The following is a 14329-nucleotide window of genomic DNA, read 5'->3' as shown; positions in this document are numbered from 1 at the left end:
CCCACTGCTCTTTCTATTCTGGTTAGGGCCAGTTTGCGCTATTCTATGAAGGGAGTAGTACACAGCGTTGTATGAGATCTTCAGTTTCTTGGCAATTTCTCACATGGAATAGCATTAATTTCTCAGAACAAGAATAGACTGATTGGTTTCAGAAGAAAGTTATTTGTTTCTGGCCCACAAATGCTGATGCTCAAGATACTCAACTGTTCTAAAGAAGGCCAGTTTTATTGCTTATTTTATCAGACCAACAGTTTTCAGCTATGCTAACATAATTGCAAAAGGGTTTTCTAATGATCAATTAGCCTTTTAAAATGATACATTTGGATTAGCTAACACAACGTGCCATTGGAACACAGGAGTGATGGTTGCTGATAATGGGCCTCTGTACGCCTATGTAGATATTCCATAAAAAAATCTGCTGTTTTCAGCTACAATAGTCATTTACAACATTAACAATGTCTATACTGTATTTCTGATCAATTTGATGTTATTTTAATGGACAAAAAAAGGCGACATTTCTAAGTGACTCCACATTTCTGAACGGCAGTGTACATGGATATGAGATGTCTGAGATGAACTCGGTTTGTGTGTGTGTGTGTGTGTGTGAGAGAGAGTGTGTGAGTGCTCCCGCACCTGTCTTAATGCGGAGCCACAATAAACCATTTACTACGCTGCACAAATCCCATATACTGTACTCAGCCTCTGAAGATGACTTCAGGACATTGGGAGTAGGAAAACATGACTGATGTTTTTGTCTCCCTGAATGGGACACATCATCTTCTGCCAATGGCTGTTGACATCTCACTGAGACCTCTGCTCATCATCTGATCTCACCAGAGAGCTCACAGCCTCATCACATCACTGGATAGTTAGTCCAGGGCCCACCATGCAATCACCGCTGCTCTTCTAAACACTTCATGGAATGAAGGCCAGATCTGTGAAGATCATTGTGTTCAATGGCTACCAGGCCATGTGTTGTCACCATGTCTACCAGGTGTCCACCAGATCAGATCAGTCTACTCCTTTCTTCTGGCCATGACCACCTCAATCTGCTTCAGCCTGCATCAGTCTGCCTTAGCCTGGCCTCAGTCTGCTTCAGTCCACTTAAATATGCATCAGTCTGCTTTAGACCTCTTCAATGTGTTTCAATGCCACTTTGGACACACTGATCTGGACTGGAACTCATATGGACTTCCGTACCGTTCATATTCACACAGCTGAGAGAATTCACTCACACTCTTACAGTCTTGCATATACAACAGGAGTTCATGTATCATCCAATGGTCTCATCTTCTCCCAGTATGAGAACATGGGTTTGGATCAGTGTTTGTTTCCGTTAGAACATATTGAGCCTGATGAGTTAGGTCTTGTAGTGATCAGGCCAGACCACAGTTCTTCAGTCAGTAACCCAATGCACAGACAGTCTAACTGCTCCACCAATCGCATACAGGGACAGAGCTGCAGAAGCGAATTGTCATCTGGCATCTCTTGTCTTGTGGCATTTCTTGTCTTGTGGCATCTCTTGAATAGAGACATTGTAATTACACAGATTGTCTTACAGGTCTTTTTAGGGCAATTAGGGTAGTTCGCCGTCTCTGTGTCCAATGTAATCCCCTTGATGACAAGAGGCTGGACTCAACAAGAGCATGTTTGGGTTTCTCTTCATTTGAGGTGTGACGTCGAACATTGGCTCGACGACGTTGAGTTGGTTTTTCCTACCGCAGTACAAATGAGACCATTGGTAAAGCTGCACAGTTCAAACGGTCTTTAATCCTGTGGATTAGTTTGATTATGTAGTGTATCAACATACTACTTTAACTATGGAGGCATCGGGAAACCCTCCCCTAGGCAGCTTGCAAAATCTTTGCTTTGTGCTGGAGAACAGAACAAAATAATATGTATTTTCAGTCACCTGAACAGGCTCGATATGTTACAGTGACTAGGAGATGCATATGTGTTTAAACTGACTCAAATCTACTCTGGTATGAGTGAAGATCCTATGTGAGTATTACTGTGAAACCCTCTATCTGAGAGCCTCTCTCTCTGGAGAGTGGATCACTGGATCATCACCATCTGACACTGGAGCCCAGAGTGGAACCATTGGACAAGGTCACGACCCCAGTCATGATCCCAGTCCGATCTATCCCCTATCTGTCTAAATCCATCTTCCTCCCAGAAGTCAGCAGTGCTCTATGTCTGACATAGAACTCCACTTCACTTAAACACACTATCCTGCCATCCACACGTCAACCAGCTTCAAGTTCTGTTTAGAGGTCCTGTCAGCCGCAGACCAAGAAACCACTTTAGAAGGCTTTTAGTAATGCCTTGTATGAAAGCGTGCGTGTATTGATGTACATGTGTTTGTCAACATGTATTCGGCTCTCAGAGGGTCGGTTTGACCCAAGGGGACGGATGACAATCTAAACCAGAATGTGTACCAGAATGTGTACTGTAGGATTATATTTTAGGTCTCCTTAAAGTTCAGGGTTTGGTTGCACACATCATGTCATGGAGGGGGAAACTACGTTTTTCACTCTTGTGGGGATTTGTTTTCTTTTACTGAAAAAACAACAAAAGTAATGTCTAGTTTTCTGAATATATTTTTCTGACACAAATGTTTTTTTATTGGGAATTAGAGTTGAGAGTGCTTTGGTATGATGTGTGTGTTCTTTTCGGGGCATTCCTGTGTTAGTTGTGATTTATGTTGCCTTGCTCAGGTTGATTTCACCCCACCCCCCTTTCTCCAGGCACATTGTGGTCTGTGGTCATATAACGCTCGAAAGTGTCTCCAACTTCCTCAAAGACTTCCTACACAAGGACAGGGATGATGTCAATGTAGAAATTGTTTTTCTCCATAAGTAAGTACATGTTTCGCTCCCTGAATTTAAACCATTACATTGCAAAATGTAAAAAATATTTTTTATAAACATAAAGCATAGGAATTTCTCTCATGACCCTTTTTTAAAATGTGGGGTCTAATGTATTTATAAAGTATGCATCAAACATCTACACTATATATACAAAACTATGTGGACACCCCTTCAAATTAGTGGATTCGGCTAATTCAGCCACAACCGTTGCTGTTAGGTGTATAAAATCGTACACACAGCCATGCAATCTCCATAGACAAACATTGGCAGTAGAATGGCTCGTACTGAAGAGCTCAGTGACTTTCAATGTGTCACCGTCATAGGATGCCACCTTTCCAACAAGTCAGTTCATCAAATTTCTGCCCGATTAGAGCTTCCCCGATCAGCTGAAAGTGCTGATATTGTGAAGTGGAAACGTCTAAGACCAACAACGGTTCAGCTGTGAAGTGGTAGGCCACACAAGCTCACAGGACGGGACTGCTGAGTGCAGAAGCGCGAAGCACATAAAAATCATCTGTCCTCGGTTGCGACACTCACTACGAGTTACAAACTGCCTCTGGCAGCAAAGTCAGCACAAGAACTGTTCGACGGGAACTTCATGAAATGGGTTTCCATGTCCGAGCAGCCACACACAAGCCTTAGATCACCATGCGCAATGCCAAGCATCGGCTAGAGTAGTGTAAAGCTCGCTGGAGTGGCGTAAAGCTCGCCGCAGTGGAAATGCATTCTCTGGAGTGATGAATCACACTTACCATCTGCCAGTCCAATGGACAAATCTGGGTTTGGCGGATGCCAGGAGAATGCTACCTGCACAAATGCATAGTGCCAACTGTAAAGTTTGGTGGAGTAATAATGGTCTGGGGCTCTTTTTCATGGTTCAGGGCTAGGCCGCTTAGTTACAGTGCAGGGAAATCTTAATGGTACAGCATACACTGACATTCTAGACAATTCTGTGCTTCCAACTTTATGGAAACAGTTTGGGGGAAGGCCCTTTCCTGTTTGCATGACAATGCCCCTGTGCACAAAGCGAGGTCAATACAGAAATGGTTTGTCAAGATCGGTGTGGAAGAACTTGACTGGCCTTTGGGATTTGGAACGCCGACTGCAAGCCAGGCCTAATCATCAAACATCAGTGCCCGACCTCACTAATGCTCTTGTGGCTGAATGGAAACAAGTACCCGCACCAATGTTCCAATATCCTGTGGACAGCCTTCCCAGAAGAGTGGAGGCTGTTATAACAACGAAGGGGGATCCAACTCCATATTAATGCCCATGATTTTGGAATGAGATGTTTGACTAGCAGGTGTCCACATACATTTGGCCATGTAGTGTATGTCTTTTTTTTTTATGGGATCCAACCCCTTGATTGAGTATAGTACAGAGCACACTGCTTGTGAGTCACTCGGAAAGAGTTTCTGCTTCATTAGTTAACAACTTCAAATCCCAACATGTATATGTCCTTGCACTATCACTCTCTTTCTCTTTCACTCTCTCACTCGCTGCTCCTGTAGTATTTCCCCTAATCTTGAGCTGGAAGCCTTGTTCAAACGCCACTTTACCCAAGTGGAGTTCTACCAGGGATCTGTTCTCAACCCTCACGATCTGGCCCGAGTGAAGGTACTGTACTGGCATGTACTGCTGTTATAAATCATATTACACCGTACTGTAGTTACAAGGTGAAAGGCTGTGTGTGAAAACAAGAAAATACTCAAAAAGGCCAATGCTCCTGATCCCACCATCTAAGAATGACAACGTTTCAATCCAAGTTGGACCTTTGCTTTGACCTGAGGAAGATCAATTTTGGGTTAAAATGTGAATATTTAAAGGTGAGAGGGTTTCTGCTGTGTATTTTCTAACTCTTTATCGTTCCTTGTATAGATTGAGTCAGCAGACGCCTGTCTGATTCTGGCTAATAAATACTGTCCAGATCCCGATGCTGAAGATGCCTCCAACATCATGAGGTAATGATGATGATGATGATAACAAATCTGGAGAGAGGACTGTTTACAGTATGTGTTCAATATATATTTTTGAATTTGTAGGGTCATCTCTATCAAGAACTATTCCCCCAAGATACGAATTATCACTCAAATGTTACAATACCATAACAAGGTAGGGTCAGCACATCACTCCTATGCTTCCTGCAATGATCAACATAAGATAACTATGGTTTAAACGTCTTTGGAGATGTGTAATGTGTGCGTGTGCGTGTGTGTGCGTGCGCGTGCGCGTGTGTAGGCTCACCTGCTCAACATTCCTAGCTGGAACTGGAAGGAGGGGGATGATGCGATCTGTCTAGCAGAGCTGAAGGCTGGCTTCATAGCTCAGAGCTGTCTAGCCCAGGGCCTCTCCACCATGCTTGCCAATCTCTTCTCCATGAGGTCTTTCATCGAGGTAACGTTGATACAATATTAACATGACCTTTTCACAAATCAATATCAGTAAGGGAACATTAGCACAAATTATTTGACGCAATGTCAGCACGGTAACATTAACGCAACCCTTTCACAATGTCTGTCATCGAGATAATGTTGACACAATAACAGTAAGGTAACATTAAGGCCTAGATTCAATCTGGTCCGCAGAAGATCCACGTTATAGCATGATTGACATTTAAGGGTAATTTCCGTTTGAGCCAACATACAGCATGCAGTATTTAAGGTGAATGTGGTCTCCGCAAACTTGTAAATGTGGCCTTTAGAATAGCCGAAAAGGGGTGATGGGATTGAATCTAGCCCTAACACAACCTTTTCACAATGAGGTCTGTCAGAAGAGGTAACGTTGACACAATAACAGTAATTTAACATTAACACAACCTGTTCACAATGTTGTTTTACTTTGGTATTTACTGTAGTACTACAGGATAGATACTGTAAGTGATTCCATGGGAGGACTGAGCTCTGGTCTTCTGAGTGAGTGCTTTCATTCAGAATCGTAACGGTCTTTCAGTCAGTCTGATTTATCATATATAATCTGTAGGATATTTGGCACTCAGCATTGCAGAGGTGCTCCCCTATATGAAAGAGCTGGTCTTCTTGTCGTAAAGATAATGGAGAAGTTTATAAAGAGTGGGCTGACGAAGATCAGGATGGAGAAGAAACATCTGCTGGCCATATTTCCTGTATGAAAACAGACTAAGAAATGTAGAAAAGATGGACTATCGATGCTAAACCATAAACGGGGATCTAAGCTGTGAATGAAAAGGCATTGTCCTCATTAAAGAGGGATTTAAAACGTTCGGCTTTCATCATCTACCATATGGCAGCTGCAAAGCTTTCAGGAAAGTCATCCCTCATCGTCTATGGCAGCTCAGTGGATATGATGTAGCCCGCATGAACATCTGACAAAGAAGGGAGGAATCACTTCACATGAGAGGAAGAAATGAAGAGCTACAGTATCATTGTTACCATTATTTGATGAGTTGTGAAGCGATACAGCCCTATTCAGTCAGAACTCATGCTAGGCCAAGCCTAGTGAAACAACTTGTACATAATATACTGTCACCAAGTCAGCACGCCCTTGCTTCACTCAAAGTCAACTAAAACGCTATATTCAAACCATACCATCTCTGGTTTAATAGCAGGATGAATACACATGGAATACTGTATATTATTAAAATAGTTGGCAACAGAGAGTCGATGTGAATGACCGAAGAACATGAAATTATTCAAAATCTATCATAAATGCTAATGTGATCCATTTTGAATGGCACCATTGTGCGGTTGAGAGAGAGGACAGGAGTAATTAAAATAGTTCTGTAATAGAGGTGGCCTCTTCTGATTCTGTCAGCATGCCTTCGACTTAGAGACCTCCATAAACATATGAACCTAAAGGCACAACGCTAGAAACGGAATGCTTATAGTGCATGGTGGGTTGCACTTGAGGACCGATTATTGTGAGGCTTCTTAACTAGGTGAAGAGTGATGTGTCTGACAGCTTTTCTCAGCACAACTCTTACTAGGTAATTACAGAGAATGCGTTCCAAATGGCATCCTATTCCCTATTTAGTGCACTACTTTTGACCAGGGCCCATAGCGCTATATAGGGAATATGGTGCCTTTTGGTACACATCATGGAGAAATAGTTCAGTTCTGACACATTCTGCTGCAGACGTCTGTAATGAGCCTGTGTGTGAATGGGAAAGGAGGGATGTCTGGTCAGATCTGGATGAAGTTCATCAGGCCTTGTTTTGTTACCAGGGCGATAAAAGGCCGTCGTCATGGCGATTTGTCATCACAGGTGATTGAAACAGGAAGAGAACCAGAAAGTTAGTGAAAGGTGCTAATGAGAGACCCAAAAATACACACATACGCACACACACACACACACAATATAATGGATGCCATCTCCGCAGGATCCCCTCGATTAGTGTTCACCTAAAGATGCCTGACCAATTGCTCTTACCCAAACAGGCGAGGCGTGTGTGTGTGTTAGTTATAGAGGAAGTGTGTTCTGAGTCCCATATTAAAGCCTGTACAGCAGTTAGGATGGGGTGTAGTTATGATAAAGAGACATGGATACAGTTTCATTATGGTCTAAGGATCTGACTGTGTCTGCAGTTCATCAAAGTGTCTTCTCCTCCATCACTAAGAGACTGCTATTGAGGATGGGCTTATAAGTGGCTTATAACTGTGCTCAAGTTACTACTATACACATTTTCCATTTGTATATGTATTTTTATGTCTTTATATGTGTCTTTACGTATTTATATATGTATTTATATGTATCTTTACGTACTTATATATGTCTTTATATGTGTCTTTACGTATTTATATATGTCTTTATATGTATCTTTACATATTTATATATGTATGTTGTGCTTGTTGCTTCTCAGATTGAAGAGGATACGTGGCAGAAGTACTATTTAGAAGGGGTAGCTAATGAGATGTACACAGAGTATCTGTCCAGTGCCTTTGTGGGGCTCTCCTTCCCAGCAGTCTGTGAGTAAGTATGACACACCACAGTGATTTAGTCCTTGGGCTGGTATGGGTAACTCTCTCTGCTACATTCTGCTGCTCTGTTTTACTGCTGCTGTACAAACGCTGTTCTGTCCCTGGTACTGCTACAACCGCTGTTCTGTTCCCTGGTACTGCTACAACCGCTGTTCTGTTCCCTGGTACTGCTACAACCGCTGTGCTGTTCCCTGGTACTGCTACAACCGCTGTTCTGTTCCCTGGTACTGCTACAACCACTGTTCTGTCCCTGGTACTGCTACAACCGCTGTTCTGTTCCCTGGTACTGCTACAACCGCTGTGCTGTTCCCTGGTACTGCTACAACCGCTGTTCTGTCCCTGGTCCTGCTACAACCGCTGTTCTGTTCCCTGGTACTGCTACAACCGCTGTTCTGTCCCTGGTACTGCTACAACTGCTGTTCTGTTCCCTGCTACTGCTACAACCACTGTTCTGTCCCTGGTACTGCTACAACTGCTGTTCTGTCCCTGGTACTGCTACAACCGCTGTTCTGTCCCTGGTCCTGCTACAACCGCTGTTCTGTTCCCTGGTACTGCTACAACTGCTGTTCTGTCCCTGGTACTGCTACAACTGCTGTTCTGTTCCCTGCTACTGCTACAACCACTGTTCTGTCCCTGGTACTGCTACAACTGCTGTTCTGTCCCTGGTACTGCTACAACCGCTGTTCTGTCCCTGGTCCTGCTACAACCGCTGTTCTGTTCCCTGGTACTGCTACAACCGCTGTTCTGTCCCTGGTCCTGCTACAACCGCTGTTCTGTTCCCTGGTACTGCTACAACTGCTGTTCTGTCCCTGGTACTGCTACAACTGCTGTTCTGTTCCCTGGTACTGCTACAACTGCTGTTCTGTCCCTGGTCCTGCTACAACCGCTGTTCTGTTCCCTGGTACTGCTACAACTGCTGTTCTGTCCCTGGTACTGCTACAACTGCTGTTCTGTCGCTGGTACTGCTACAACTGCTGTTCTGTCCCTGGTACTGCTACAACCGCTGTTCTGTTCCCTGGTACTGCTACAACTGCTGTTCTGTCGCTGGTACTGCTACAACTGCTGTTCTGTCCCTGATACTGCTACAACTGCTGTTCTGTCCCTGGTACTGCTACAACCACTGTTCTGTTCCCTGGTACTGCTACAACTGCTGTTCTGTCCCTGGTACTGCTACAACTGCAGTTCTGTTCCCTGGTACTGCTACAACTGCAGTTCTGTTCCCTGGTACTGCTACAACTGCTGTTCTGTCCCTGGTACTGCTACAACTGCTGTTCTGTCGTTGGTACTGCTACAACTGCTGTTCTGTCGTTGGTACTGCTACAACTGCTGTTCTGTCCCTGGTACTGCTACAACCACTGTTCTGTTCCCTGGTACTGCTACAACTGCAGTTATGTTCCCTGGTACTGCTACAACCGCTGTACTGTTCCCTGGTACTGCTACAACCGCTGTTTTGTTCCCTGGTACTGCTACAACCACTGTTTTGTGCCCTGGTACTGCTACAACCGCTGTTCTGTCCCTGGTACTGCTACAACCGCTGTACTGTTCCCTGGTACTGCTACAACCGCTGTGCTGTTCCCTGGTACTGCTACAACCGCTGTTTTGTTCCCTGGTACTGCTACAACCGCTGTTCTGTCCCTGGTACTTCTACAACCACTGTTCTGTCCCTGGTACTTCTACAACCACTGTTCTGTCCCTGGTACTGCTACAACCACTGTTTTGTTCCCTGGTACTGCTACAACCGCTGTTTTGTTCCCTGGTACTGCTACAACCGCTGTTCTGTCCCTGGTACTTCTACAACCACTGTTCTGTCCCTGGTACTTCTACAACCACTGTTCTGTCCCTGGTACTGCTACAACCACTGTTTTGTTCCCTGGTACTGCTACAACCACTGTTCTGTCCCTGGTACTGCAACAACCACTGTTTTGTTCCCTGGTACTGCTACAACCACTGTTCTGTTCCCTGGTACTGCTACAACCACTGTTCTGTTCCCTGGTACTGCTACAACCACTGTTCTGTTCCCTGGTACTGCTACAACCACTGTTCTGTTCCCTGGTACTGCTACAACTGCTGTTCTGTCCCTGGTCCTGCTACAACCGCTGTTCTGTTCCCTGGTACTGCTACAACTGCTGTTCTGTCCCTGGTACTGCTACAACTGCTGTTCTGTCGCTGGTACTGCTACAACTGCTGTTCTGTCCCTGGTACTGCTACAACCGCTGTTCTGTTCCCTGGTACTGCTACAACTGCTGTTCTGTCGCTGGTACTGCTACAACTGCTGTTCTGTCCCTGATACTGCTACAACTGCTGTTCTGTCCCTGGTACTGCTACAACCACTGTTCTGTTCCCTGGTACTGCTACAACTGCTGTTCTGTCCCTGGTACTGCTACAACTGCAGTTCTGTTCCCTGGTACTGCTACAACTGCAGTTCTGTTCCCTGGTACTGCTACAACTGCTGTTCTGTCCCTGGTACTGCTACAACTGCTGTTCTGTCGTTGGTACTGCTACAACTGCTGTTCTGTCGTTGGTACTGCTACAACTGCTGTTCTGTCCCTGGTACTGCTACAACCACTGTTCTGTTCCCTGGTACTGCTACAACTGCAGTTATGTTCCCTGGTACTGCTACAACCGCTGTACTGTTCCCTGGTACTGCTACAACCGCTGTTTTGTTCCCTGGTACTGCTACAACCACTGTTTTGTGCCCTGGTACTGCTACAACCGCTGTTCTGTCCCTGGTACTGCTACAACCGCTGTACTGTTCCCTGGTACTGCTACAACCGCTGTGCTGTTCCCTGGTACTGCTACAACCGCTGTTTTGTTCCCTGGTACTGCTACAACCGCTGTTCTGTCCCTGGTACTTCTACAACCACTGTTCTGTCCCTGGTACTTCTACAACCACTGTTCTGTCCCTGGTACTGCTACAACCACTGTTTTGTTCCCTGGTACTGCTACAACCGCTGTTTTGTTCCCTGGTACTGCTACAACCGCTGTTCTGTCCCTGGTACTTCTACAACCACTGTTCTGTCCCTGGTACTTCTACAACCACTGTTCTGTCCCTGGTACTGCTACAACCACTGTTTTGTTCCCTGGTACTGCTACAACCACTGTTCTGTCCCTGGTACTGCAACAACCACTGTTTTGTTCCCTGGTACTGCTACAACCACTGTTCTGTTCCCTGGTACTGCTACAACCACTGTTCTGTTCCCTGGTACTGCTACAACCACTGTTCTGTTCCCTGGTACTGCTACAACCACTGTTCTGTTCCCTGGTACTGCTACAACCACTGTTCTGTCCCTGGTACTGCTACAACCACTGTTCTGTTCCCTGGTCCTGCTACAACCACTGTTCTGTTCCCTGGTACTGCTACAACCACTGTGCTGTTCCCTGGTACTGCTACAACCACTGTTCTGTTCCCTGGTACTGCTACAACCACTGTTCTGTTCCCTGGTACTGCTACAACCACTGTTCTGTTCCCTGGTACTGCTACAACCACTGTGCTGTTCCCTGGTACTGCTACAACCACTGTTCTGTTCCCTGGTACTGCTACAACCACTGTTCTGTCCCTGGTCCTGCTACAACCACTGTTCTGTTCCCTGGTCCTGCTACAACCACTGTTCTGTTCCCTGGTCCTGCTACAACCACTGTTCTGTTCCCTGGTCCTGCTACAACCACTGTTCTGTTCCCTGGTACTGCTACAACCACTGTTCTGTTCCCTGGTCCTGCTACAACCACTGTTCTGTTCCCTGGTACTGCTACAACCACTGTTCTGTTCCCTGGTACTGCTACAACCACTGTTCTGTTCCCTGGTCCTGCTACAACCACTGTTCTGTTCCCTGGTACTGCTACAACCACTGTTCTGTTCCCTGGTCCTGCTACAACCACTGTTCTGTTCCCTGGTACTGCTACAACCACTGTTCTGTTCCCTGGTCCTGCTACAACCACTGTTTTGTTCCCTGGTACTGCTACAACCACTGTTCTGTTCCCTGGTACTGCTACAACCACTGTTCTGTTCCCTGGTCCTGCTACAACCACTGTTCTGTTCCCTGGTACTGCTACAACCACTGTTCTGTTCCCTGGTACTGCTACAACCACTGTTCTGTTCCCTGGTACTGTTACAACCACTGTTTTGTGCCCTGGTCCTGCTACAACCACTGTTCTGTTTCCTGGTATTGCTACAACCACTGTTCTGTTCCCTGGTATTGCTTCAACCACTGTTCTGTCCCTGGTACTGCTACAACCACTGTTTTGTTCCCTGGTACTGCTACAACCACTTTTGTTCCCTGGTACTGCTACAACCGCTGTTCTGTTCCCTGGTACTGCTACAACCACTTTTGTTCCCTGGTACTGCTACAACCGCTGTTCTGTTCCCTGGTACTGCTACAACCACTGTTCTGTTCCCTGGTACTGCTACAACCACTGTTTTGTGCCCTGGTCCTGCTACAACCACTGTTCTGTTTCCTGGTATTGCTACAACCACTGTTCTGTTCCCTGGTATTGCTTCAACCACTGTTCTGTCCCTGGTACTGCTACAACCACTGTTTTGTTCCCTGGTACTGCTACAACCACTTTTGTTCCCTGGTCCTCCTACAACTGCTGAAGAATAGTTGGTAGATAGAGGAGGACAATGACATTAAGAGTAAATTAATATAATATAAAAGAAAAGGAACATTTTAATTTGAAACTATTGGTAATGTTGAAATAGTAACTATATAATGTAGAACCTTGAAGAGGCATACCATTCCCTGACAATCCTCTGTGTGTGTGTGTGTCTGTGTGTCTGTCTGTGTCAGGCTGTGCTACGTGAAGCTGAAGCTGTTGCTTATCGCCATCGAGAACAAGTCGGAGCTGGGAGAGAGCAGGTTTGTGTCTCTGTGTTTCTGTCTGTTTCTCTCTGTGTTGTACAGGACAATGTGGCTGCTCTTGCTCTGTATATCACCACTGAACCTCTCTGTCTGTAACATCCCAGAACCTTTTTAAATCTTAGGATGTCTTTCAAGATTTATCTGTAAATAGTTGTCTCTGTGTTGAACCATGAAAACCATTAACACTATATGGTACTATTAACTGGCTAACTATTAACATGAAATACTACTATAAATCCCACCCACCCCAACAGCAGTGTGAACTGGTTTTGTGCAAATAATGCGTTTATAGTGGAGTTGTTTTAGTTTAGTTTTTACTATATTATGAAATCACTATTGAATAAGTCATGTCTAACTAACTTGTTATATATTTTGAAAAACATTTATTTTTAAACTTTTGCTCAGCCTTTTTGTAGTGTGCTTGCACCTGGACATGGTATCGTGAGGCATTTATTTTGGTCATGCCAGGCTTTTTTCCACTACATAGTGCCACCATTCTCAGTGCCATCTGAACTGCATATCTCTCTGATAGCAGAAGTAAATGATTTCACAGATGCAATATGTGTAACAAGATCAGCTCTTCTAGATCTTCAACCTTCTGGTTTACTAAGTGATATGAAGGTCTTCAACTTTTTCACAGAGTGCTACAGCAAGCACTTTCATTTCCCCATCAGAAGGTAGAAGGACAGCAAATTGAGTCATATTGAGACACATTCATAATATGATTTTTCATCTCTCCTTTTATGTTAATAACAACTGTTTGATTTGAGGTTGTTTTCTTGTTGTTTGCAGAAGCCGAAAGCGGTATGCCCTCTTCCTTATCTTTCCCTCCAAAGTTCAACCCTATCGCCACCACTTTAGAGCTTCTGACTTTGGGTCATGTTTCCTAAGGATCCATTTCCAAACCCTATATCAAAACGGGCCAATGTCTCACTCTATCTTTGATTGTGTTCCTTGTGCCTAATGCACTAACTTCTTTGCAGGCAGAGAGAGGATAGTTGAATTTGACTCGTTTGTAACTCTTGTTGATTTGTCTGATGTTGTCGACGTGCCCAGGCTAACACCATCCCCTCCATTTCTACCTCCTGTTTTGAGTTTCTTTCTGTCTCGCGTTTCAGTCGTTCTGCTTAATTTCTCTCTCACTTCAGTTCTTTTTCAGTGTCCTCAGTCAGTCGTAACTGTGTGCGAACTTTGCCAAACTGATTATAATTTTCTTCCCGGGTGTTTCTTTATTTTTGTGCTATGCTCATCATCACAACACTACTTCATATTATTATAGTTTTGATAGTGTCATCTCACTTATCAGTCGGGAAACAGATTGTTGATGTCTGAACCCCAGAAGGGTTTATCATGGATTAGGCTATTGTTGATTTGTTGCACATTTCTGCAATATTATGGAATCGGTGGATTGATTATGTCATTGCAGTTTGACACAAATGCATGTTTTATAGATTTTTACAATACCAACAGCATTTGTTAAACCATGTCATATCTTATTCAAGGCATGGGACCATTGACTTTGGATAACTTAACATTTATCCTATGGACGTTTTAGGCCACGTTTTCCATGGGTGCTGCAAATCATCTTCATACATTTCATCCCTTTCTTACTGTTTTGTCATATGTGTGTGGATACGGTTTGCTTTCTGTG

At 44.6% G+C, this 14329-nt stretch overlaps 1 protein-coding gene across 24 annotated transcripts in view; it reads left to right on the top strand.

Moving 5' to 3' along the window:
• kcnma1a (potassium calcium-activated channel subfamily M alpha 1a) overlaps nucleotides 1-14329 on the top strand; it is a 300575-nt gene that overhangs the window by 225783 nt on the left and 60463 nt on the right. For 12 of the 24 annotated variants that reach the window (XM_036960274.2, XM_036960299.2, XM_036960292.2 and 9 more), the window contains exons 10-17: nucleotides 2748-2858; nucleotides 4382-4487; nucleotides 4749-4831; nucleotides 4913-4982; nucleotides 5109-5264; nucleotides 7705-7814; nucleotides 12607-12675; nucleotides 13471-13482. In XM_036960274.2, the coding sequence (XP_036816169.1) occupies nucleotides 2748-2858; nucleotides 4382-4487; nucleotides 4749-4831; nucleotides 4913-4982; nucleotides 5109-5264; nucleotides 7705-7814; nucleotides 12607-12675; nucleotides 13471-13482 (717 nt within the window). The remainder of the gene's footprint in view (nucleotides 1-2747; nucleotides 2859-4381; nucleotides 4488-4748; nucleotides 4832-4912; nucleotides 4983-5108; nucleotides 5265-7704; nucleotides 7815-12606; nucleotides 12676-13470; nucleotides 13483-14329) is intronic. The other 12 variants (XM_036960289.2, XM_090217158.1, XM_090217155.1 and 9 more) reach the window with 1 other exon arrangement.

This window comes from Oncorhynchus mykiss, chromosome 23 (assembly GCF_057628025.1).
Source record: "Oncorhynchus mykiss isolate SJ-2025 chromosome 23, ASM5762802v1, whole genome shotgun sequence".
NCBI classification, from domain to species: Eukaryota; Metazoa; Chordata; class Actinopteri; order Salmoniformes; family Salmonidae; genus Oncorhynchus; species Oncorhynchus mykiss.
The sequence above is the reverse complement of the archived record's forward strand: the minus strand, read 5'-3'. Positions and strand labels throughout refer to the sequence as shown.